Below are 25,539 nucleotides of genomic sequence, written 5' to 3'. Positions count from 1 at the left end.
ATCATTTATATTTTAGGAGGTCATTGTTGACGTAACAAGCACAAAGCGTAGTTAAACTGCACATTGCTTGCCTTGTATATGTAAGGGTAGAGAACACCACAGCATATGGTTGGAATATCATAGACTGATATTTTGTTGAAGGGTTTAACCCTAATTAATACCACCACTGTCCAGTCACCAAAAGGTTTCTAGCATGAAATTTCAACATTTAACCAGAAATAACAATGCTAATTGTGAAATATCTGTCAACTATTTTGACAAGCCAAAGCACACATTGCATACCATGTGCTTTATTAAACGTGCAGCTGACCACATGCACGCAATGTGTTTGGGCACAAAAAATGGGTGGCAAATAGTATAAATAACAAAACAATTTTCAAGAAATAAGTCTTAACAAATACTAACATTTACAGACTTGCAATAACAAGTCATTGTCAATGACACGTCCCCGTTCCGTTCATATTTGAGTGACATATACATTCAAAGCAGATCATGACCGAAATACACTTGCATATGTACAACACATTGTGCTAAATCTGAACAAAATCCATCCATGCATGACTGAGATCCGGTTCTGGAATTGTGAAAATATGTGATTTTAATGCATTTTCGGCCTTAAAATGGCCATCATTCCGCTATTGTTAAGCAGATCATGAAACAAATGCACATATCTATTTGTGACATGATGTACCATGTGTGTGTGAAGTTTGAACTTGATCAATCCAGACATGTCTTGGATACGGATCCAGAACTGAATTCTTTAACAAAATGGCCGCCAGCCGGCCATTTCGAACTTGATCCGAAAAAAAAAAGACGTGCATCAAGGTCCTATTATGTTTAATGTATGTACCAAATTTGAACAAAATCCATCCATGCATAACTGAGATACGGGTCCGGAATGGTGAAAATGTGCGATTTCAATGCATTTTCGGCCTTAAAGCGGCCCCCATTTGGCTATCGTTAATGAGATCATGAAACAAATGCACATACATATTTGTGACATGATGTACCTTGTGTGTGTGAAGTTTGAACTTGATCAATCCAGACATGTCTCGGATACGGATCCAGAACTGAATTCTTTAAAACAAAATGGCCGCCAGTCGGCTATTTCGAACTTGATCCGAAAAAAAAATGACGTGCATCAAGGTCCTATTATGTTTAATGTATGTACCAAATTTGAATGAAATCCGTCCATGCATAACTGAGATCCGGGTCCGGAATGGTGAAAATGTGCGATTTCAATGCATTTTCGGCCTTAAAGCGGCCGCCATTTGGTTATCGTTAATGAGATCATGAAACAAATGCACATACATATTTGTGACATGATGTACCTTGTGTGTGTGAAGTTTGAACTCGATCAATCCAAGCATGTCTCAGATACGGATCCAGAACTGAATTCTTTAAAACAAAATGGTCGCCAGTCGGCCATTTCGAACCCGATCAAAAAAAAAAAATGACGTGCATCAAGGTCCTATTATGTTTAATGTATGTACCAAATTTGAACAAAATCCGTCCATGCATAACTGAGATCCGGGTCCGGAATGATGAAAATGTGCGATTTTGATGCATTTTCGGCCTTAAAATGGCCGCTATTCGGCTATCGTTAATGAGATCATGAAACAAATGCACATACATATTTGTGACATGATGTACCTTGTGTGTGTGAAGTTTGAACTCGATCAATCCAGACATGTCTCGGATACGGATCCAGAACTGAATTCTTTAAAACAAAATGGCCGCCAGTCGGCTATTTCGAACTTGATCCGAAAAAAAAAAATGACGTGCATCAAGGTCCTATTATGTTTAATGTATGTACCAAATTTGAATGAAATCCGTCCATGCATAACTGAGATCCGGGTCCGGAATGGTGAAAATGTGCGATTTCAATGCATTTTCGGCCTTAAAATGGCCGCTATTCGGCTATCGTTAATCGGATCATGAAAAAAATGCATGTGCATATGTCCCATATAAGGTGTGATGTATGAGTGAAGTTTGAACTTAATCGGTCCATGCATGTTCGAGATACAGGTGATCACGGACGCACGGACGCACACAGGGCAAAACATAAGTCCCCGTTTTCGGACTGCGTCCGAACGGGGACTAATAACCCAAAGTAAGAGTGATAAAATCTGAGTTCCTTCGAGTACTCAAACTTGTAACAAATTACTGTAAATAATTTCATGCTGATGAAGCCAACAATGATAAAACCTTCCTTACCTTGTTTAGTGGCACCTTCCCGGACCAGTGTACAAGCGTTAGCAAACCTAGCAAAATTTACAGAAAACTCAACAGGACAATTCAGAGCAGGCACAAAGACACGTCTTCACTCTTCAGAACCACATGCAGAACTGAAGACAATAGCCTGCCTGGCCCTTAGTTCACCACAGGTCAAACAGGTGAAACAAAGGAATCCAACTATGTAATCAATAACCAATCAGAGGAGAGGTTTGCACAACTTACAACCACACTATGATGTTCAGAGGATAACACTGTCGAAAGTTTTGAAATTTGTCAGCTTTTGAATAGTTGTCACACTGGATTATGACACTGTTGATGGAAAACTAAGTTCTGTACAACTTACTTACTTGAAATGACATAGACACTATTACACAAATATGTACAGCAACACATTGACAAAACAAGTTTGCATTGAATAAATGGGTAATGCCATTATTGGCCACAGATAATTCTGCAACACTGCTGTGGGAAACATTTGTTTGATTGTCTCGTCTATTTCAATAGTTACATTTTTGAGCCAAACATTTGACAATTCCAGCTGAATATAGTCTCACAACGAGACGATAAACAGAATAAACAAAACAAGCAGCCTGTCGGCTGAGATAGCTATGCTGTTAGCAATGCACATTTCAATTAAAGAACAGAAGATATCATTAGAAAATGAACAATATGTATAGTATTAAAACAATAGGACTTGCTGTTTTCAACAAGAGGTCGAAAATATCACTTTTTACCAAAAATTACAAACATATTCACCAAAATTAGAGAATTAAAGATATCATTAGAAAATGAACAATATGTATAGTATCAAAGCAATCAGACTTGCTGTTTTCAACAAGAGGTCGAAAATATCACTTTTTACCAAAAATTACAAACATATTCACCAAAATTTGAGAATTAAAGATATCATCACAAAATTAACAAATCTGAGAGAGGTCCACATGTAGTACCTATATATGTAATATCAAAACAGTCAGACTGAAGGTTTTCAACAAGAAGTCGAAAATATCACTTTTTACCAAAAATGACAAAATAATCACCAAAATTAATAGAGAATTGAAGATATCATCACAAAATGAACAAATCTGAGAGAGGTCTACCAAGGTACATATACATCAAGTATCAAAGCATTCAAGCTTGCAGTTTTCAATAAGAAGTCGAAAAAGTAAAACATTGACACGGATGATGGATGGCGACGAACGACAACAACGGACAATCACTCATATGATAAGCCCTGCACAACAAAGTCGACAGCAGATCTAAAAAAGGCTATTTCTGAAATCATATGTCAAGTAAATGTAAATATCATAAACAGCGCATAAGCAGGAGAAAAACTAGACAGCAGGAATTCTGGGAACAGAAACAAATATGATGCATGGATTTTTACAGAACATTTTGCTAAATTTAAAGAAAGAACAGTACCAACAAGACTTCAATGCTGAATAATTATGCACATATTAGTAACAAGAACAAGAGGCAATGCATGAACATTCAATCAGTAATATAAGCTTTGCTCGACTGACAAAAGTGATGGCTGCAATGGATGCTGGTTAATGCCATTCTCAATGTGGGTCAGTCGGTTCTCAGTGAGAAAATTAGTGATGAAAGCGAGGAGCAGCCACTCAGAACCTCCTGCAGTAAAACTGTGGGCGAAATGCGTTTTTGCAAAAGCATGATGGCATAAGGTAAGTTGTAATAAGGTCATAAAAAGGTCATTTACAGAGGTCACTTTAAGTGGTTAAAAAGTAGTCAGTTTCTTCAAATTCATCAGAACTTTTTAAATATTTTCAAATAAATAGTAGTTATGAAATTATAATATTTGTATAAAGGTTGTCAATCTCACACAGTACTCTATTCAACTTAATTTATATGAAGGGACTACTTCTTCAAAGTGGGACAGAGATTTTTTACTGGAGCAGTGACTTGTATACCTGGCATAAATTAATACTTAATTTTGCCAGCTAAAAATAAAACAAATTAAACTTACCTCTCTACTTTTACTGCTTATGGTTTTAGAAAACAATTCAAATGGTGAATCAGCGTCCTGTAACGAGACATCATTATAACACCTCATCTGTTATGGATATTATATATAATTGGTAAAAACTGTCACATACAATAGGGATGTAGTGCTTACACTACATGAATGATGTATCTAAAACTGCTACATATAATTCACAATGTTCTTCTGCTATACATCAGTCACCAGCTTGTTGTGCCACATGATTCAGAGGGGTTCTGAAGACATTCTGTTACGCATATGCAAATGCTGATAAGAGAGCTCCAAGCTAACTTCCATGCATTTTGTTTGTTTCCAGATCATGTTCTGGCAGCAGGGTACAATAAGTTTCGTCACGCAATCATTTTTCACAACCTCAAACACTTTTGACAAGATACAGACTGAGTGAGTGATCATTGCAGAACAGAAAAAACATGAACAACATTAACACTTACTACTGGACCTACTGTTTTGTTTTTTTGCCTTATGGATTTACCAGGGTTCTTGCAGGCACCTTTAACCTTTACCCAGGTCCCCTCTAGCTTCCCAGATGCAAGTTATGTTGTAATTGTCTTGTTTTTCATTTGCAATAAAATATGGTCATTCAAATTATGTCTGTTTCTTGCAATATTACTCAGTGTGTAAGCATTTATATACCTTCACTATTGTGTATCAATGTTTTACCTGGGGTATGAAGCCGACTGCAGTGCCTATGCTCCTAAAATTCAGACTCAACCCACTATGTCTAAATTAGACAAAATTCTAATTTACCCTGTAGTGGCAGTAATTAGCTGTAAGTGTGACATAAACTAGTCTAGAAGAGTGATTGAGTGATTCTAGCTAGGCCACTTGTTCATTAGTCACTGCCAATTACTTACTCATCTACCTCTCCAGAAGCCTGTGCATTTGTACACCTGGTGGGTGATACTATTATTACTTCCAGGTAGCTGAGTAGAGTATAACCTACTTTGTCCAAGTTCAACAAATATCCAACTTATCCAACAGTGTGTAATGGGCAGTGACTAGTAAACAAGTGGACTGGCTGGAAGCAGTCACTCTAGTTGACTTTAGTGTCACTTGTGTCGTATGGATTAAAAATGCGAAAATGAATAATTATTATTTCACTTACTGAGTTTACAGCACATAAATTAGAACCTCCATTTATCAGAACTTTTGCTACAGATATATTCCCTTTACTGAATGCTATGTGCAGTGCTGTATTACCATGCTGAAAAGGAAACAAAACAGAAATGAGTCGGCATTACCATTTCATGATGTATAATGTAGTTGTAAAGTTTAATTGCAATCAGTCAATGTACATGTCATAATGGCTCTAGAACAGCATTTGCAGTCGATCATTTTGAATCCAATCTGAAAAAAAAATTATGGTCATTGTGTGTACCAAGATGGACAATACATGTAGCTGTCCATGTATAACCAAGATCTGGGTGAAACAAATAAATGTCCATATGTGTGATTGATCAAGGCATGTCAGAGATATTGCTCCAGAAGAGCATTTTTTGAATCTGATAAAAACAAGTCATTAAAAATGACACAGTCCCCATTAAATTTTTGAAAGTCACTTTGTGCTCGTCATATTAAAGCGGAGGGGTTGTCATGAGCATGTCCTTGAAACTTGAGTCCCAAGTGGCGTATACAACAGATTGTTTATTGTTGTATTTTGTAGGTAGTTCAAAATTGTTAATTATTCATTTGCATACTTTTCATTTGCATAGCTTCGTTTGTTTGTTTAGTTCCTCTACTGCGCATGATTCTTGTAGCCAGTTCGCTTCGTTCTGTTTACTTGCACTGTTTATATCGCACGCTGTTCGTGCCCAGTCATTTCTGTTCGGGTTATTTTCAATTTACTTTCTCGCTATGCCAAGAAGTAAGCGGCGCTCAACATGCTCTGGCTGCAAGCTCGATGTGGAAGCTCACACCTGGGGCAAGCACGGAAAATTCTGCACCGGTCCACCGCCGGAGGAAGAGAACTGCCGTTCACCGAACAGCTCAACTGCCGTCCCTAAGTCATCCCCTTCCACCTCGAAGCACCGACGTCACTCGCCCACAGTCTCACACGCGGAACCACATAGATATTTTGACGAGTTTTCAGACGGGGATGAAGACGACCATGCCGAGTTAGCTATTTTGCAACGCCGGAAACAATCCTTGTTGGCGAGAATCGCGAAGCAAAAATTACTGGCGGAAATCTCCCAGCTAGAAACGGAATTCAAAAGTTGTTCCTTGAACGCACATCCACCAACCACAGGCCTATCATCCACGCGCCAACAGGGCACATCGCCTTCTGATCACCAAATCTCTGACATTTCACTAGCGGAACTTCGCAAAATGACGAATCTCCGATCGCAGGTTGACCACGATTTGTCACCATACTTCGACGCCATTGGAGCGAACAAAGGACACGAGGCTGAGTACAAAGAACCAGCGGGTGAGTACATTATTCGTGACAGTCTCATTAATTCCCCCGGGCGTCACGCCGGGAAAAAGTTGCCTGGTTTGAAATCTCCAGAACAGTTTGTTCCATCATTCTTTTCTTCACATGAACTGAAATACGACGACTTATCACTTGAACAATTTCTACAGGGCTACACGCTCTTACTGCAGGATCCATCCATGCCCAAAGCAGAACAAAAGGGCCGGTTACGTCTCCTGCACGATTTGTTTGTTAAACTACCATTGTACAAATGGCCCATTGTCCGGAGCTATCACGCGGCAGTGGCTCGTTTAATCGATGATAACAGACGTACATGGGACAGCGATTACTCAGACGTGAAAGAACTGTTTTTCGATTTCTCAGCCGACAAGTTGAAATCAGTCACCCAGAAATGGACAACAAACAGCGGCAACAGAAATACCTCCAACCCGGACGGTTCGCCCGTATTAGTGTGCACAGCTTTCAACGAGAAAGGTTCTTGCTCATTTGATCCATGCAAATTTAAACACATTTGCAATCATTGCTATGTCACTCGCAATCGCTTTAATAATCACAGCGAAAAGGACTGCAAACAGAAGTCAGGCACGTCCATGTCATCTCTGCACCGCGACAAACCAATCTCCTCGTGACTCCATGCGCAGCCCTCAGACATCACGTCAACGACCTGTAACCTCCCCGTTAGATCAACGCCTATACACGTATCTCCGGACGATAGTGTTATCTCGCTCGATTCGGTTAGCAACAACATCACCGGGTCTGACCCAACACTTTCAGTCATCACAAGCGTCTCAGGGGGGCTCCACACCTACGCCACCAGCAGCTACATCACCGTTGTCACTTACGCACACAGCATTACGCAAGCTCAGCACCACAGTCTTCATCGATAATAACAAGTTCGAATCCCTCACTCTCGCCGGTCAGTCAACAACCACACTGACATCAAGCATGATCAAAGCGCCAACATCGCAGGCGGTCCTCAGCGACACGAACTTCGTCCCCGCACTTCATCACAACACAAGCAGGTCGAGGGCTACACACTCGTCATTGACATCATCAACTACAACAACAACAACAACTTCTCCATCATCAGCTGATCATTTGTCACTGTCGCCCAGAAACTCTGTGCCGCCAGATCATATTATTTCTAACATGGATGGCAGTATTGCACAGCATTACATTGATTTACATCGCAGAATCTCCACTTCAGGCCTTTATAACTTTCAAGGTTGTCGCATCCCGGTCTCTTCCGGTCTGAACATTCAGTCTTGGCGCCATCTACTACGCAATTACGACGATGACATCTGCGACTTCTTAGAATTTGGTTGGCCCATCAACTACTCGCGCGACTTTCTTCCTACTTCGCACACAACAAATCACACCTTGGCTTTACATTTCGCTGAGCACGTGGACAGTTTTCTGGAATCAGAGCTATCTCTCGGCGCATCTGTTGGACCGTTCGACACTCCGCCATTGTCACACCCGCTCATTACCTCACCATTAATGACCGTGACTAAGAAGGGCTCATCTTCCCGTCGCGTGGTCGTGGACTTAAGTTTTCCAGAAGGCTACTCGGTCAACGACGGCATCCCAGGGGATAGTTACATCGGGGATGATTATAAGCTCAGATATCCTACAGTTGACTCCATGTTAGATCGCATCCGTACACTTGGTTCCGGTTGCCTCCTTTACAAACGCGACCTCAGCAGGGCATACCGTCAACTTCGCGTGGATCCGAGAGACTACCACCTTCTCGGCTATTCCTGGAAAGGGAAATACTACTTTGACGTTTCACCACCTTTCGGGTTACGCACAGCGGCCTTAATGTGTCAACGGTCAACCAACGCAGTGCGTCACATCCTACGCAACCAAGGGCACGAGGTGATCAATTATATCGACGATTTTGGCGGAGCAGAGTTACCAATCAACGCTACTGCGGCTTTTGAGAGTCTAGGGAATCTGCTAAACGAGCTCGGCCTTCAAGAATCCGTGGCTAAAGCATGTGCTCCTGCTACTAGTATGACTTTTCTCGGTTCTGAATTTGACACAGTCAACATGACCATTGCCGTACCCGCCGCGAAACTCACTCAAATTCATGAAGAACTATCCAACTGGGACAATCGCTCCTCTTGTTCCCGCACAGAATTACAAAGTCTCATCGGTCTCTTGTCCTATGTCTCAAATTGCGTTCGCCCGGGTCACTTGTTTATTTCCCGCATGCTGTCCACGCTTCGCACATTCTCTGCTAAACATCCCCGCACCCGTATCGATGCAGAGTTTCGCAAAGACCTCTTATGGTGGAAGACGTTTTTACAGGACTATAATGGCGTTTCTATCATACACACCCAACCTTGGTCCCCGCCAGATACTGTCGTGTGTACAGACGCATGCCTTTCAGGCTGCGGCGGCGTCTCAGTTACCCAGTTCTTTCGCTCTCCTTTCCCACAACACATCATCAACATGGGTTTGTCTATCAATGCATTGGAATTGCTTGCAGTCGTGGTCGTACTCAAGCTCTGGTCCCATACTTGGCGCGGGCTTCGCTTGCAAATAACCTCTGACAACACTACAACGGTTGCATTGATCAACTCTCATCGCACCCATTCAGATTTCGAACTCAGCTGTTTGCGGGAGATTGCATACTTCCAAGCACGTTTCGAATTCAATCTCTGGGCTGTACACATCCCCGGTCGGAGCAACGTTGCCGACGCTCCAAGCCGTTCACATTTATCTGGCATTTACAAGTCTCGTGTGGAAGAGCTACAGTCAAACTTTGGCATCTCAGAAGTCGTTGTACCTCAGGAAACGTTCCAGTTTATTCATCCTTGGTAACTTGTAGCATTTTCTTTTTCGCTCCTGCAGATTGTCAAGCTCCGCTCGCCGATCTGGACCGCCAGGCGTCCCGCTCACTCCACTCAGCTTTTGCTTCTGGTTCATTGCGCAACATTACAACTCAATGGCGTGCATTCTTCCTCTTCTGCCGTTTCTTTTGCATCCAGCCAGTTCCGGCCACAACACGAACGATTATTCGCTACACACAGTTCCTCGCCCGCTCGTTTTCATGCACGGCATCAATCCGCAACTACCTCAACGGCGTTTGGCTGCTGCATTTATTCGTCTCCGAGACCCCACCTTCACTCGACTCATTCGAACTGCGCCTTGTCCTCCGGGGAATACAGCGTATATCAGCGCACCAGCCTCGCCGCAAGTTGCCTATCACACCGGATATCCTTCTTCGAATTCATCGTCTCTTGGACTTTACACGCCCGCTTCACGTTACGCTGTGGTCCGCTTTCCTCATCGCATTTTTTTTCGTTCCTGCGCAAGTCCAACCTGGTGCCCCCTTCAGATACAGCTTATGACGCCCGCATTCATCTCTCGCGAGGCAGCGTCGGATACAACACCACAGGTTTGATCATCCGTATCACATGGTCCAAAACCATACAGTTCGGCGAACGGGTTCTGCACATTCCCATCCTGGCTATCCCTGGCTCCGCCCTCTGCCCAGTATCAGCCTACAAGCAGATGGTGGACATGTTGCCAGCACCTTCAGAAGCTCCCCTGTTCCTTGCGCCGTCATCTACCGGCAGACTGCATCCTTTGACCTACCAGTCTTTTGTTCGACATCTGCGATCATTGCTCAGCTCCACAGGGCTGGACCCAAACAGTTACTCCGGTCACAGCTTTCATCGCGGTTGTGCCTCCTTCGCATTTCAGTCAGGCGCAGACCCTGAAGCAATTAAAGCGCAAGGCGACTGGCGCTCACAAGCTTACCTGCTCTACATGGAATCTTCATTCGGTCGTCGCCTCAGGACGGCATCATGCATTCGCGCTGCTATCAAGTCTGGCCAAGTCGATCTGACACTTTGAACATTTGCTTTTGGCGGCTTTCATTTTTTTGGCCTTTTAATGCTGTATTTCACTGTATGCCAGAAATGTAATTTTAGATTCAGCAGAATTAAACTAACTTTTTATTTCCTTTTGCCGCCAATTCGCTTGAGTCGGGTTCGTTCTTTGCCAGTCAATAATTGTTGTATTTTGTAGGTAGTTCAAAATTGTTAATTATTCATTTGCATACTTTTCATTTGCATAGCTTCGTTTGTTTGTTTAGTTCCTCTACTGCGCATGATTCTTGTAGCCAGTTCGCTTCGTTCTGTTTACTTGCACTGTTTATATCGCACGCTGTTCGTGCCCAGTCATTTCTGTTCGGTTTATTTTCACCCACCCACCCACCCATTTTTTCTCGCGGTCATGCCAGCTCGCTTTTCTATCATTTTGTATTAGTATCACGCTTTGTTTTCTTTCGTTCTTGTTTTTGAGTGCTTTTTATCATTTTGTCACAGTTCTGTTTTTGCCTTTTAATGCTGTATTTCACTGTATGCCAGAAATGTAATTTTAGATTCAGCAGAATTAAACTAACTTTTTATTTCCTTTTGCCGCCAATTCGCTTGAGTCGGGTTCGTTCTTTGCCAGTGAAATTCGAACATATGTTGCAAGAGGACCCCTCTGGTTTAAGACATAGCAAAGAAAAACATACATGTAGATCACAAGTAAAACCATGTCCAAGTTATCACATTTTAAACAAACAAGATGGCCACCAGTCGGCCAAATTTGATCAAATTGCAAATTGAATTGACATGTACATGTATTCATTTATGACATGCTAAATATCAATGAAAACGATACATGGGTGACAGAGATATAATAGTAATATGGCCACAAATAAAAACAGCCATTATTCTGATTATGAAACAAAGTGACATGTATGATGTATGTGCCAAATATGAATTAAAATGGTACATAAATCTTGGAAATATAGTAGTAAGGCCAAAAAGTCAGATGGCTGTCAATCAGCCATCCTTTTGAAACAAATTGTCATGGACATGTATCCTAACATGTATAAAGTATGTGCCAAATTTGAATGAAAACTGACAAAGCATGTCCAAGATACCACATTTAAAAAAACAAAACAAGATGCCTGCCAGTCGGCCATCTTTGATCCAATTGCGAAAGAAATTGTCATAGACATGTATTCTAACATGTATAATCTATGTACCAAGTTTGAATGAAAACTGACAAAGCATGTTCAAAATACAACATTTTCAAAAAACAAGATGGCTGTCAGTTGGCCATTTTGAATTGAATCGCTAAACCACTGCATGTGCATATGTCCCACATAAAGTACTAGGCACATGCAAAGAATGAAAGGAATCGGTCCAAAGGATTCTGAAATATGACTCTGGATGCACGGACGGAGACCGAATTATATGTCCTCGTTTTCGGTCTTCGTTCGAACGGGGACTAAAAACAAAATGATGTGTACCAAGTTTGAACAAAATGCATCAATACGCAACCAAAACCTGGTTCAAAAATGACAAATGCTTGATTTTGATTACTAGTAATATTAAACATAAAATGGCCACCATTCAGCAATCTTGAATCAGATCGTGAAACAAATAGACATGCATGCATTACAAAGCTGTATGATGCAAGTTTGAATGTGATCAGCCCTGGCATGTCAGAGATGGATATTCACAGACGCACTCTCCAAACAGGAACTAAAAATAGTACTATATTATGTCATCTTGGTTGGCATATTGATTGCAGTCACTAACAATGGTATACTCGTAGTTAACAAGCATTCATTGAAATGTTGCCGGGGGAGATACATGGTTTGTTTAACTCTACAAGACACACATGGCACCTTCATGCGTCAGAAATGTGTTTTTTTTCATGGGTTATGTTTATGTCAGTCATAGCATGTCTGAGAAATTACTTCAGACATAGACGGATGGAACCCCTAACTGACATACAGTGATGGGTGAATTATGCTTTTGGTTCAATATGATTTTACAATTTTCCCAAAGTCCTCGCCCTGTTTTCAAATGGAAAATTATGTTAAAGAAAATATTCAGACAAAATATGCAAAATATTTGTTAAAACAGCATCGATTTTCGATCCCCTGACGAAATAAAACTTCGCCAACTTTATGCTATGGGACAAATTTAATAACAAGGAGAGATTTTACACCAAAAACATTCAAAGCATCAAGTTGTGATTTATTTTCGTTAATTGATTCATTGATATTAATTTCTATGTTATTACTCAATGTTTCACAAAAAGGATGTTTGACTAAAAACTTTGTGAAGTACCTGTATCTCGGTCATTCTTTGGAATCCACTGGATCATTTTGTTTAATTGGGCACGTTTCATCAATTTCTCAAAATACTTTCCAAAATTCAAATTGTTCACCTACTGAATCCTCAAGGTTTGATAATTGTGAAAGTTTTCAATTATTTTTTTGTTAATTTCTTCTTCTTTTTTTTAAAGTTTAGGTCTAATCTTTTTGACGGTTTTAGTTGCTAAATTCTGTAACTGCTAAATCACAGCTATTATCATTAATTGTAATAATTAAATCTCTAATTTCATCATTTTCTGCCATCTGTAGATATAAATGTTCAGTTTGCCTTGATGTGTGTTTGTAATGACTTGAGTTTTTTAATTTGCATTTTTAATTTTGGTTAGTCATAACTAGTAGCATTTGCATTCAGGGATAAAATGACAGCTATCAAAAATACAGGTCATGAACTTCGAAGTATTGCATGCTGTTATGTATTTCTTTGAAAATCATCTATACTACTGTAAGTATAACAAGAGAATTTCCTGACTGCGTCTCCAATAGTACACTCATTAAAGATAGTTTAGTTCATCTTTTAAGAATATTAAGAGAAATGAAATCATAAACACACAAACCACATTCAGAGGTTTATTTTCAAACACTTCAGCACTCAGTTTGATTCTATGAAAAGGAAATGCATATATTGACATTACCGTTTGAATGCTGAAGTCAAGTTTTGTCTTGTTATGTCTATTTGGTTCAAAATGAATAAAAGAATTATAAAAAAAAATACTGGTACAAACTTTAAATATTTGAAATCAAAGAAATCTTAGAAAGAACTCTCGTGTGCTGAGAGTATTGAAGACACATTAAAATTTATTCAAAATTTAAGATTTGCTTTTCAAACGAGAAGCTTGGCAACTGATTTTTGTCTGCTATTTGAGATGCATAACATGAAAAAAATGTGATTCACATTATCAAAATTTATAATACATACAGAAAATACATTTGATTTTTCATCCATGGTTTTTAGTCTAATTTATTCCACCTCTGCGATGAATTCAATTTAAATCTGATTTTTTTAGATGGGCTAATAATAGATAATCATTATGCATGTTTATCAACATTAAACTAATCATGTCTGTGGATTACCTCAATAAACCAAATAAATTATTACCAGTATACAAATTAAGCAATTATTATATATAGATTTAGGTTTGTATATTGTTTCAGGGTGCACATGTACAAAGTTTCATTAATGTGATGATTAATCCTAACTAAATTAGTAGAAAGCTGAAAAGTAAATTATTATGCAAATTAGGTAATTATTATAGATGTATATAAACCTAAAACTAATTAGATCATCACATTGTGTTAGAGTACATATGCACCAAGATTCATTTATTGTGCAAATTAGGTAATTAATATGATCTGATTATAATTGAAAACTGAGCGGGTCTGTGCATTGTTCTGAAGCATCAATGTACAATGTACCAAGTTTCATTGAAATGGAATAATTAGTACTTGCAATATCAGTGTGAAAGTCAAAAATTAACTAATTATGCGAAACACATTTTTACTTAAAATTAATCAGGTCCAAGTTTCATTGAAAAGTAATGAAGTAATAGTACCGGTAATTGAAATATCAAAAGCTGAAAATTTATTAATATTTCACATATCTGTCTGTGCATCGTCCAATGTATATATGTAAGTTTCATTGAAATGTGATGATTAGTATCTGAGATATCGGTGGAAAAGCCAAAAAATTGACTAATTATTATGCAAATTAGGTTAATTATAAGCATGGATTTTTACTCAAAACTAATCACATCTGTACATTAGTCCAGAGCATTAAAAACCAACATACGGTTCTTGAGATATCAGGGGAATGGATGGACACACACACACATACAGACAGGGTAACTGCAAAGACTCCCATTGTGTGCTTCGCACACGGGAGTCAAAAAGTGACATCAAAATTTTGACGAAGAAATGATGGCATTCAAAAAGTTAATGAATGAAATTTAATTATTACATGTATAGAAGACTTACCTTATCCTTGATATCCAGATCTGCTTTACTTTTTACCAACAATTTAGCAATCTCCACTGTGCCACACTTTGCACTCCAATGTAGTGCAGTCTTTTTATCCTGAATATTAAGGGAATTGAAATCATAAACAAACAAACAACATTCAGAGGTTTATTTTCAAACAGTTCAGCACTCAGTTTGATTCTTTCTATGAAAAGGAAATGCATATATTGACATTACTATTTGAATGCTGAAGTCAAGTTTTGTCACCTTCCACAAAATCAAGCTGCATAATTGTTTCTCCAAAACAAAGAGTCAATCACAACATGCAGAAAATGTGAGATGTCCATTTCATTCATAATTAACCAAAAATAATTTTGAAACATTTGTAAACAAATTTGCAATCAAAGTTAAACTGTAAATAGTTCCTGTGTGATCAGAGCAAGTTTTATAGTAAAAACCGCAATTAACCGCAGTGTAGCAAATCTGGACAGATCTTCCTGGCACAATGGGCAAATTATTACTTTGCAGGCCCTGATTCCTTTGAAAGACTTCTTGTAGACCTCCATTTTATAAACAATGTATTTTACATGCGTTGTATACATCGCTACGAGTCCCATATCGAACAGGACGCGGCACGACGACTGTCGCCCTTTAAGCATCGCAAACAGAATTTCAAGAAATTCCAGTGTTCTTCCCAGGATTAACATTACACAAATGTACTAACATTTATAATTTACAATATAATTAGAATAATAAAGCTATGCAAATTTAATTTTCAAATACTATTGTTATACTAATCAGGGATGAGGGTATGAATTCACATATACATCATATTTATGTAATGAAGACAACTGTAATGTAGTTTCAGGTTATTTTGTATTATTATATCATGGTTATCATCATCATAATTATAAATTAAATAAATAAAATTATAAATTTATGCTTAAAAACAAATTCATTAAATTAATAGTATTTTCTGTTTATTTAATGGAGGACATTATGTGTCCTTGCCTAACAAGTTGGCATGAGTGGCGACCTGGACTGCTGCGAACCCCACCCTTGTCAGGCTATATGTGTCCATAAGTCAAAATTACTCACAGATTTGATTTTGCTGTCAAGTAAAATCTCCTAAATTAAACCTACATAAACATGTAAAATAACAACATATTGTTTCCTTGACAAATTCTTGAAATAAAAACACAGTGAATATGCTTAAAACATCAAATTAGTGAAATTAATTAAATTTCATACAACTACCATGAAGTCTATACAACATACCTAGAAAAAGTAAATAAAAACATTGCAGTTTAATATTTAACTCAAATAACACCCATCATGACATATTAAATCATTATATACTAAAACTCGCTCAAATTTCAGACCTTCCAATGAAATATTACCAGTATTTTGCGACAGAATACATTATTGCAATATGCAAATTAAGCTACTCACCCAAATCAAGTATTTGTTCAGAAACTTCAAAGACCAATAAGTTAATTAATGCAATAATTACCTAATTAATATGCATGGAATTTCACCAAAATCTAATCAGCACATCTACTCATCATAAATTAGCTGTGTGCTAAATTTCATTTTAATTGAAATTGTAGATCTTGAGTTATCAGAGGAACAAATTTTGATCACAGAGTAACAGAGTCAAAGACATCGCTAAAAAATAAGCTCCGTTTCATGGGAGCTAATAAATGACATAAAAATTTTTTGAGGAAAATTATAGCATTCAAAAAGTTAATGATTAATATAAGGTTATTTCGAAAATAACTCAAAGTATGCAGGAAGAAAGGACAGCGGTAGTATCGGCCGACGCGCAGCCGAAATCCAAAAAGTTTAGAACAGAATCAGCGAACTTCTTTGTATGCAGTCAGGTCAAAACCTGGTGGCAGCCATGTTTGTTTTTATTATTAAGAGGACGCTTACGCGCGTAATCATTCCAATCCATTTGGAATTCATATTTTCTAATGATATGGTAGGATGAAAATACCTTGTAAAATATCTCACAATTACAGCCTGCTGTAACTAATGGCGTTATGGTGACAGATAATATATTACGAAGCCCATCTTGTCCGGAAAAATAACCCTGCACTGATAAAAATGGTCTCAGAAAATGTTTAGAAAAAATAATGTTTCTTGTTGACCAAATATAATCATGCAAAGTATAAATTCAAAGTGTTTTAATACATTTGTGAGAGATCGCATTACGTGAACAAGAAGGAAAAGCACGCCAAAGTCGAAACGGGGTGCATCATGGTTGTATTTTGTACGCAGTTCAAAATTGTTAATTATTCATTTGCATACTTTTCATTTGCATAACTTCGTTTGTTTGTTTAATTTCTCCACTGCGCATGTTTCTTGTAGCCAATTCGCTTCGTTCTGTTTACATGCACTGTTTACATCGCACGCTGTTCGTGCCCAGTCATTTCTGTTCGGGTTATTTTCAATTTACTTTCTCGCTATGCCAAGAAGTAAGTGCCGCTCAACATGCTCTGGCTGCAAGCTCGATGTGGAAGCTCACACCTGAGGCAAGCACGGAAAATTCTGCACCGGTCCACCGCCGGAGGAAGAGAATTGCCGTTCACCGAACAGCTCAACTGCCGTCCCTAAGTCGTCTCCTTCCACCTCGACGCACCGACGTCACTCGCCCACAGTCTCACACGCGGAACCACATGGATATTTTGACCAGTTTTCAGACGGGGATGAAGACGACCAAGCCGAGTTAGCTATTTTGCAGCGCCGGAAACAATCCTTGTTGGCGAGAATCGCGAAGCAAAAATTACAGGCGGAAATCTCCCAGCTAGAAACGGAATTCAAAAGTTGTTCCTTGAACGCACATCCACCAACCACAGGCCTATCATCCACGTGCCAACAGGGCATATCGTCTTCTGATCACCAAATCTCTGACATTTCACTAGCGGGACTTCGCAAAATGACTAATCTCCAATCGCAGGTTGATCACGTTTCGTCACCATACTTCGACGCCATTGGAGCGAACAAAGGACACGAGGCTGAGAACAAAGGACCAGCCGGTGAGTACATTATTCGCGACAGTCTCGTTAATTCCCCCGGGCATCACGCCGGGAAAAAGTTGCCTGGTTTGAAATCTCCAAAACAGTTTGTTCCATCATTCTTTTCTTCACATGAACTGAAATACGACGACTTATCACTTGAACAATTTCTACAGGGCTACACGCTCTTACTGCAGGACCCATCCATGCCCAAAGCATAACAAAAGGGCCGGTTACGTCTCCTGCACGATTTGTTTGTTAAACTACCATTGTACAAATGGCCCATTGTCCGGAGCTATCACGCGGCAGTGGCTCGTTTAATCGATGATAACAGACGTACATGGGACAGCGATTACTCAGACGTGAAAGATCTGTTTTTCGATTTCTCAGCCGACAAGTTGAAATCAGTCACCCAGAAACGGACGACAAACAACGGCAACAGAAATACCCCCAACCCGGACGATTCGCCCGTATTAGTGTGCACAGCTTTCAACGAGAAAGGTTCTTGCTCATTTGATCCATGCAAATTTAAACACATTTGCAATCATTGCTATGTCACCCGCAATCGTTTTTATAATCACAGCAAAAAGGACCCAACACTTTCAGTCATCACAAGCGTGTCAGGGGGCTCCACACCTACGCCACCAGCAGCTACATCACCGTTGTCACTTACCCACACGGCATTACCCAAGCTCAGCACCACAGTCTTCATCGATAATAACAAGTTCGAATCCCTCGCTCTCGCCGGTCAGTCAACAACCACACTGACATCAAGCATGATCAAAGCGCCAACATCGCAGGCGGTCCTCAGCGACATCAACTTCAACCCCACACCTCATCACAACACAAGCAGGTCGAGGGCTACACACTCGCCATTGACATCATCATCAACTACAACAACAACAACAACTTCTCCATCATCAGCTGATCATTCGTCACCGTCGCCCAGAAACTCTGTGCCGCCAGATCACATTATTTCTATCATTGATGGCAGTATTGCACAACATTACATTGATTTACATTGCAGAATCTCCGCTTCAGGCCTTTATAACTTTCAAGGTTGTCGCATCCCGGTCTCTTCCGGTCTGAACATTCAGTCTTGGTGCCATCTTCTACGCAATTACGACGATGACATCTGCGACTTCTTAGAATTTAGTTGGCCCATCTACTACTCGCGCGACTTTCTTCCTACTTCGCATGCAACGAATCACACCTCGGCTTTACAGTTTGCTGAGCACGCGGACAGTTTTCTGGAATCAGAGCTACCTCTCGGCGCATCTGTTGGACCGTTCGACACTCCGCCATTGTCACACCCGCTCATTACCTCACCATTAACGACCGTGGCTAAGAAGGGCTCATCTTCCCGTTGCGTGGCGTGGCCGTGAACTTAAGTTTTCCAGAAGGCTACTCGGTCAACAACGGCATCCCAGGCGACAGTTACATCTGGGATCATTACAAGCTCAGATATCCTACAGTTGACTCCACGTTAGATCGCATCCGTACACTTGGTTCTGGTTGCCTCCTTTACAAACGAGACCTCAGCAGGGCATACCGTCAACTTCGCGTGGATCCGAGAGACTACCACCTTCTCGGCTATTCTTGGAAAGGGAAATACTACTTTGACGTTTCACCACCTTTCGGGTTACGCACAGCGGCCTTAATGTGTGAACGGTCAACCAACGCAGTGCGTCACATCCTACGCAACCAAGGGCACGAGGTGATCAATTATATCAACGATTTCGGCGAAGCCCGCTCACTCCACTCAGCTTTTGCTTCTGGTTCATCGCGCAACATTACAACTCAATGGCGTGCATTTTTTCCTCTTCTGCAGTTTCTTTTGCATCCAGCCAGTTCCGGCCACAACACGATCGATCATTCGCTACACACAGTTCCTCGCCCGCTCATTTTCAAGCACGGCATCTATCCGCCACTACCTCAACGGTGTTCGGCTGCTGCATCTTTTCGTCACCGAGACCCCATCTTCACTCGACTCATTCGAACTGCGCCTTGTCCTCCGGGGAATACAGCGTATAACAGCGCACCAGCCTCGCCGCAAGTTGTCTATCACACCGAATATCCTTCTTCGAATTCATCGTCTCTTGGACTTTACACGCGCGCTGCACGCTACGCTGTGGTCCGCTTTCCTCATCGCATTTTTTTCGTTCCTGCGTAAGTCCAACATGGTGCCCCCTTCAGATACAGCTTATGTCGCCCGCATTCATCTCTCGCGGGGCAGCGTCGGATACAACACCACAGGTTTGATCATTCGTATCACATGGTCCAAGACCATACAGTTCGGCAAACGGGTTCTGCACATTCCCATCCTGGCTATCCCTGGCTCCGCCCTCTGCCCAGTATCAGCCTACAAGCAGATGGTGGACATGTTGCCAGCACCTTCAGAAGCTCCCCTGTTCCTTGCGCCGTCATCTACCAGCAGACTGCATCCTTTGACCTACCAGTCTCTTGTTCGACATCTGCGATCATTGCTCAACTCCACAGGGCTGGACCCAAACAGCTACTCCGGTCACAGCTTTCGTCGCGGCGGTGCCTCCTTCGCATTTCAGCCGGGTGCCGACCCTGAAGCAATTCAAGTCTGGCCAAGTCGATCTGACACTTTGAACATTTGCTTTTGGCGGCTTTCATTTTTGGCCTTTTAATGCTGTATTTCACTGTATGCCAGAAATGTAATTTTAGATTCAACAGAATTAAACTAACTTTTTATTTTCTTTTGCCGCCAATTCGCTTGAGTCGGGTTCGTTCTTTGCCAGTGAATAATTGACAAGACACAACACACACTGCGACAACCGAGTAATCAGCAAAATCATTTTGGGCGCAATTGAACTTGAAGTACTTCTTTACAAACTGTTGCTGCGCGGCGACACTGCTGACATCAAGTGTGTGTTGACCGAAGTTTGAACTGGCGCATTATCGTAGCAACCTTTTTCTTTCGTGCTCCGCGCGTCGGTCTAGTAAAATTGTTATTATATCCGACAACACTATAATCACATAACTTGTCTGCAACTCTGGCTTTGAATATATCAACATCGTTTACTTGGTGCGCTGCTTTTCTAATGACGCAAATTTGTTTACAATATTGTACCGGCTCTGAATATTTCAACTTTGTAATGCTTTCATAATAATTACGCAAACTCAAGTAATTTATATTACCGACTTTATGATGCGTTGCACTCGTAATAATTGCGAAAACATAAACATGGGTGCATTTAAATCATAGTAGTCAGGTGTCTTGTGATTCATCGATGTTCCCAATGGTGAATTATTTTATTTGAAATGAAGTGAATATGTAATATAATAAACTCATTCAAGTACATTTCGACTGAACTCTACTAACCATGTGTTTGAATTACGTGCGGCATTGGGCAATGACCTCCAGAATTCACGCACTGATACTTAAATTCAGGTCACCCAGCTTCACCCAAATTAATATAGTTACCTATCATTTGTTGAAAACAATTTTCAACTCTCACAAATACCACGAACGCGAAGAGTTTACTGAAAGGGAACGTATTTTTTGGACAAAAAAAACACGTCAAATACAAGATTATGTGTGCAAGGTTAGATTTCTAGAACGTACACAACCGCTTAACTCTGTGTTTTTTAATAATCATGTCGCAAGTGAAATGCAGGGGACATTTTAGTTCGCCAATTTCCTGTTTACCGATCTTGAACTTTTTGTCAGGAATGCGATGCAGACAAAGATTTAATATTAATGATACCTACCGTTGTCAAATCAACCAAGAGGCTCGAATCAGAAAGGCTTGGAAATTTCAAACTTCGTAAATGGCATTCATTCCAAGCGCAGACTTTATTTGAGTGTAATAAACGTAAGTGAAATGTATTCACGAGCTATAATACTCGTACCTTCTAAAGTTGCGACTTTTACTCTTGAAATTGGTGATAAATACTTGCATAAAATACAAACATATACCATTTTTCATGCAACAACAATTCGTATATAGCATTGGATTTATTGGATTTTTACGCGTTTCGACTTCACAGTGAATTATTTTTAGCATCAAATTTGAAATACCGCACTCGATGCAAGATGTCGGACGGGAAAATTGGGGTCTGTAAAAATGTTTGTTGGTTCAGTCAGGCAATGTGTGGACCAAAACATCGCCCACTATTTGAAACATCGCCCATGGACGGGGTTTAGGATGGGCTGGGTATCAGCCGAATCCGGTAATAATACCATACTCGACCGCGTTAGCGCCCAGGGGCCTCAACTCAGAAAATCACGACTTTTTAGGGGTGGGCGCTTACTCGAGCACCCCCCTCGAAAAAGAGTGCAAATGAAAAATTTGATTCATTAAGTAATAATAATTTAATAATTTTATTAACACTTACACATTCCCCGGAGGGATTGGCAATGGTTACAAAAGTTTAAAAAGGAATAAAAGGTTACAAAACAGAAAATAGATAAGAAAAAAAAAAAAATCTAAGCTAAGTAAGTAACAGATTACGTCTTTGAAGGAAAATCAAATTACGTCATTGGTTTTCACAATGAAGAAACAGATATGATCACGAAAAATATGCACATTTTATTACAATATTAATTACGTACCACCAGAATTTACGAAATTAAACACATTTGAGTCTGTTGAAACACAATCAAAGTCAAAATTGTCATATTATCTCCATTGACAAAGGTGTTGGATCGTACGCAAACTCTCGATGAAAATCACATTCCGCCATGATGCATTTATAGATTTGACCTGCGTTCTTTGACCTAATGGGTCAAGTTGGTTATTAACCAATCAGAATGCTTTGTTGTACTGACGCAATTCCTGAACACTTTCCGGTAACGCAATGCAGAAGTGAATTATCGATGTCGAAGTACGATCTGTTGGAATTGAATTCAGCGAATAAACGACATGGTTTTTTCAAAAAACTAGTAACTAGCCATTTTTGAGAGGTAAACTGAATATAGCATCAAATTTTTACCGCATTTTATTTGTATTAACAGGTCATTGTCGACGCGTAGTTTAGGCACGGTTGCCGTGTTCTACGCATTCACAACATGTTCACAGCGGTCGATATCCACGCTGTATCATATACAAACGATTACCAAGCTTCGTTACGCAAGACCAAGTTTACAATTAGTTGCATTTTGAAGGGGTGGGCGCTTTGCCGAATATGACCCCAAATATAAAAATTGCTCAAAAGGGGGGGGGGGGCGCTTGCCCGGGCATGGGCGCTAACTAAATATTACATGTATAGAAGACTTACCTTAGTATCCTGGATATTCAGATCTGCTTTACTTTCTACCAACAATCTAGCAATCTCCACTCTACCATGCTGTACACTCCAATGTAGTGCAGTCATTCCATCCTAAATATGAAGAGCAATGAAATCAAAAACAAACAAACTCCATTCGGAGGTTTATTTCCAAACACTCCAGCACTCAGTTTGATTCTTTCTATGAAAAAGAAATGCATATATTAATTAATACATGTATAGAAGACTTACCATATCTTGGATATCCAGAACTGCTTTGCTTTCTACCAACAATCTAGCAATCTCCATTTCGTCATAAGCTACACTCAAATGTAATGCAGTCATGTGAAACTGAATATTAAGAGGAATGAAATCATATACAACAAGTTGTGAATGACATAGCCTTCGCTAGTTGTGATTCTAAAGTTTCATGGACATAAATTGACAAACATGATTTCTATGGCATTTTCAAGTTTATAGCACTCTCCATCCAGGTCAGCATTATTCTCAGCAAGGAAACCAGATAGCACCAAACCAGTACAACAGGTAAAATGACAAGGAAGTATACAAATCAGATCTGCAAATATGTAGAGTCAGTGTTGTGTCTGTTTGGATAAACTAGTTTGTGGCCCTGGATCAGTTTCAATATCTCTAATAAGGACAAGATTACTTCTCATACGACAATGATACAAATAAAGTGCAAAAATACAGAAAAATATTTTCAAGTTTTTATTATCATACATTAATATTAACAAATCGTGTGAAATTTTATGTACAGAGAAACACATATTTATGCCTTTGTTGACAGAAAAGGACCTGCGAAACTTTATACAATTGTCAGACACGCAGTGAATAGTACCGGTATGTTTTTGTAGTACATGCAGTTCCAGTGGCTTTGCTCTGCACCTGAAAAAAAGAAAGAAAAAAAGAACATTTAGTCTAAAGTATGCAGAGGTTGTAGCATATGTGCTCCCATTGGCTGTTAGATTTAATTAAAAAAGATATTCGAGTCTTTTTAGTACGAAAAAATATTACTTAATGAATTAAGTTTACCGAGTCGATTTACCAATAAACTTCAACACTGGTAGGTACCGGCATGGAAGTTCCGGTCTCGAGTGTAGTAACGCACTCGGGTATCATATTTACTTAAAAGTGATGATAGAGATTCATTGATATTGAATTACAGTACTTCTCAATTTCATCATTGCTTTCAAGCAGTCACGGTTGGCCAAACTTGACTTGTGTTTTCTCGATAATTCTAGTCTAATATGTCGTCACGAAACCAATGAACACCGGAAATAGCAATCGTACATAACAGAATCACGATCAGCGTGTTCTAAACTTTTACGTTTTTATCATTATTCCAGTATTTTATATGCCAAACATAATTCCCAGGCCTCTTAAATGACGAGATAAACTTTCGATTTACACGTTTCATAACCAGTTCTTACAATAATAGCAGGACTGTTTTTTTTCTGGCAAAGTGTAACCAGCACTGCACGATCGCTAGTTTCTCACCAAAGTCAGGACACAAAAGGATAAATCAAAGTTCACAATAAATACCATAAGCACAGTATCTTACCTTTGAAACTGACAAGATAGAATTTAATCTATATAAGCCTTGTGCAAAGAAATGATACATTCCCGGAATACAATATCCTCAGACGAAAACGACGCTGATTTTCTCAGCAGTTAGACTGGCGTATGCGCAATACGTTATGCCAGTTCTCTTGGGAAATTCGTTAAAACTCGGATTTTTCCGGCAAATTTCGGCATTTTTACTAGTAAAGATGAACGCACGCACAAGCGAACGAACGGACGAAAGCCAATCTAGAAGCCTTCGTCAGACTTTGTCTGCGAAGGCTAAAAAAAACACATTCAGTATGAAGACTGCTTTTGTGTCAATTCGCGTACGATCCACGAACAATTGAAATCCACTGATTGTATTTCCGTTGAAATATATACAAGTCACTCAAATATTGATATATAGCAATTTAGGCTAATTTAACAATATTTTTGTGCGGATAAAATAGATCAAATTAGTATTTTCTGTGGAAATCAAGGTTATAAATACTTTCATAGTGTGCATGACAGTTCCTTGGAAATTCAAAGGGCAATGATTATAAACAAGTCGTTGTCAATGACACGTCCCCGTTCCGTTCATATTTGAGTGACATATACATTCAAAGCAGATCATGACCGAAATCTCAGACCACTTTCAGTGGTCTGATCCGAAATGCACCTGCATATGTACAACACATTGTATGATGTGTGTGAAGTGTGGTCTTGATCGGTTCAGGCATGCCTGAGATATGGATGCTGAACTGTATTCAGTTAAAACCCGATTTGGAAAACAATGTACAATGTATGCATGAAGTGTGAACTAAATTCACCCATGGTGAATATGTGCAATTTTGACAAATTTGTTACCTTAAAAGGA

At 39.7% G+C, this 25,539-nt stretch overlaps 1 protein-coding gene across 1 annotated transcript in view; it reads right to left on the bottom strand.

Annotated features, from left to right (window-relative positions):
• The window catches only part of LOC146733759 (uncharacterized), a 38,956-nt gene that overhangs the window by 6,963 nt on the left and 6,454 nt on the right, over positions 1 to 25,539 (bottom strand). The window contains exons 3-7 of the mRNA XM_085491222.1: positions 23,352 to 23,450; positions 23,112 to 23,213; positions 14,860 to 14,958; positions 5,367 to 5,465; positions 4,226 to 4,282 (exon numbers count right to left, since the gene is read on the bottom strand). Of these exons, the coding sequence (XP_085347348.1) occupies positions 4,226 to 4,282; positions 5,367 to 5,465; positions 14,860 to 14,958; positions 23,112 to 23,213; positions 23,352 to 23,444 (450 nt within the window). The 5' untranslated portion in view covers positions 23,445 to 23,450. The remainder of the gene's footprint in view (positions 1 to 4,225; positions 4,283 to 5,366; positions 5,466 to 14,859; positions 14,959 to 23,111; positions 23,214 to 23,351; positions 23,451 to 25,539) is intronic.

Source organism: Saccoglossus kowalevskii, chromosome 16, assembly GCF_978046115.1.
Source record: "Saccoglossus kowalevskii chromosome 16, keSacKowa6.1, whole genome shotgun sequence".
Lineage (NCBI taxonomy): Eukaryota > Metazoa > Hemichordata > Enteropneusta > Harrimaniidae > Saccoglossus > Saccoglossus kowalevskii.
The sequence above is the reverse complement of the archived record's forward strand: the minus strand, read 5'-3'. Positions and strand labels throughout refer to the sequence as shown.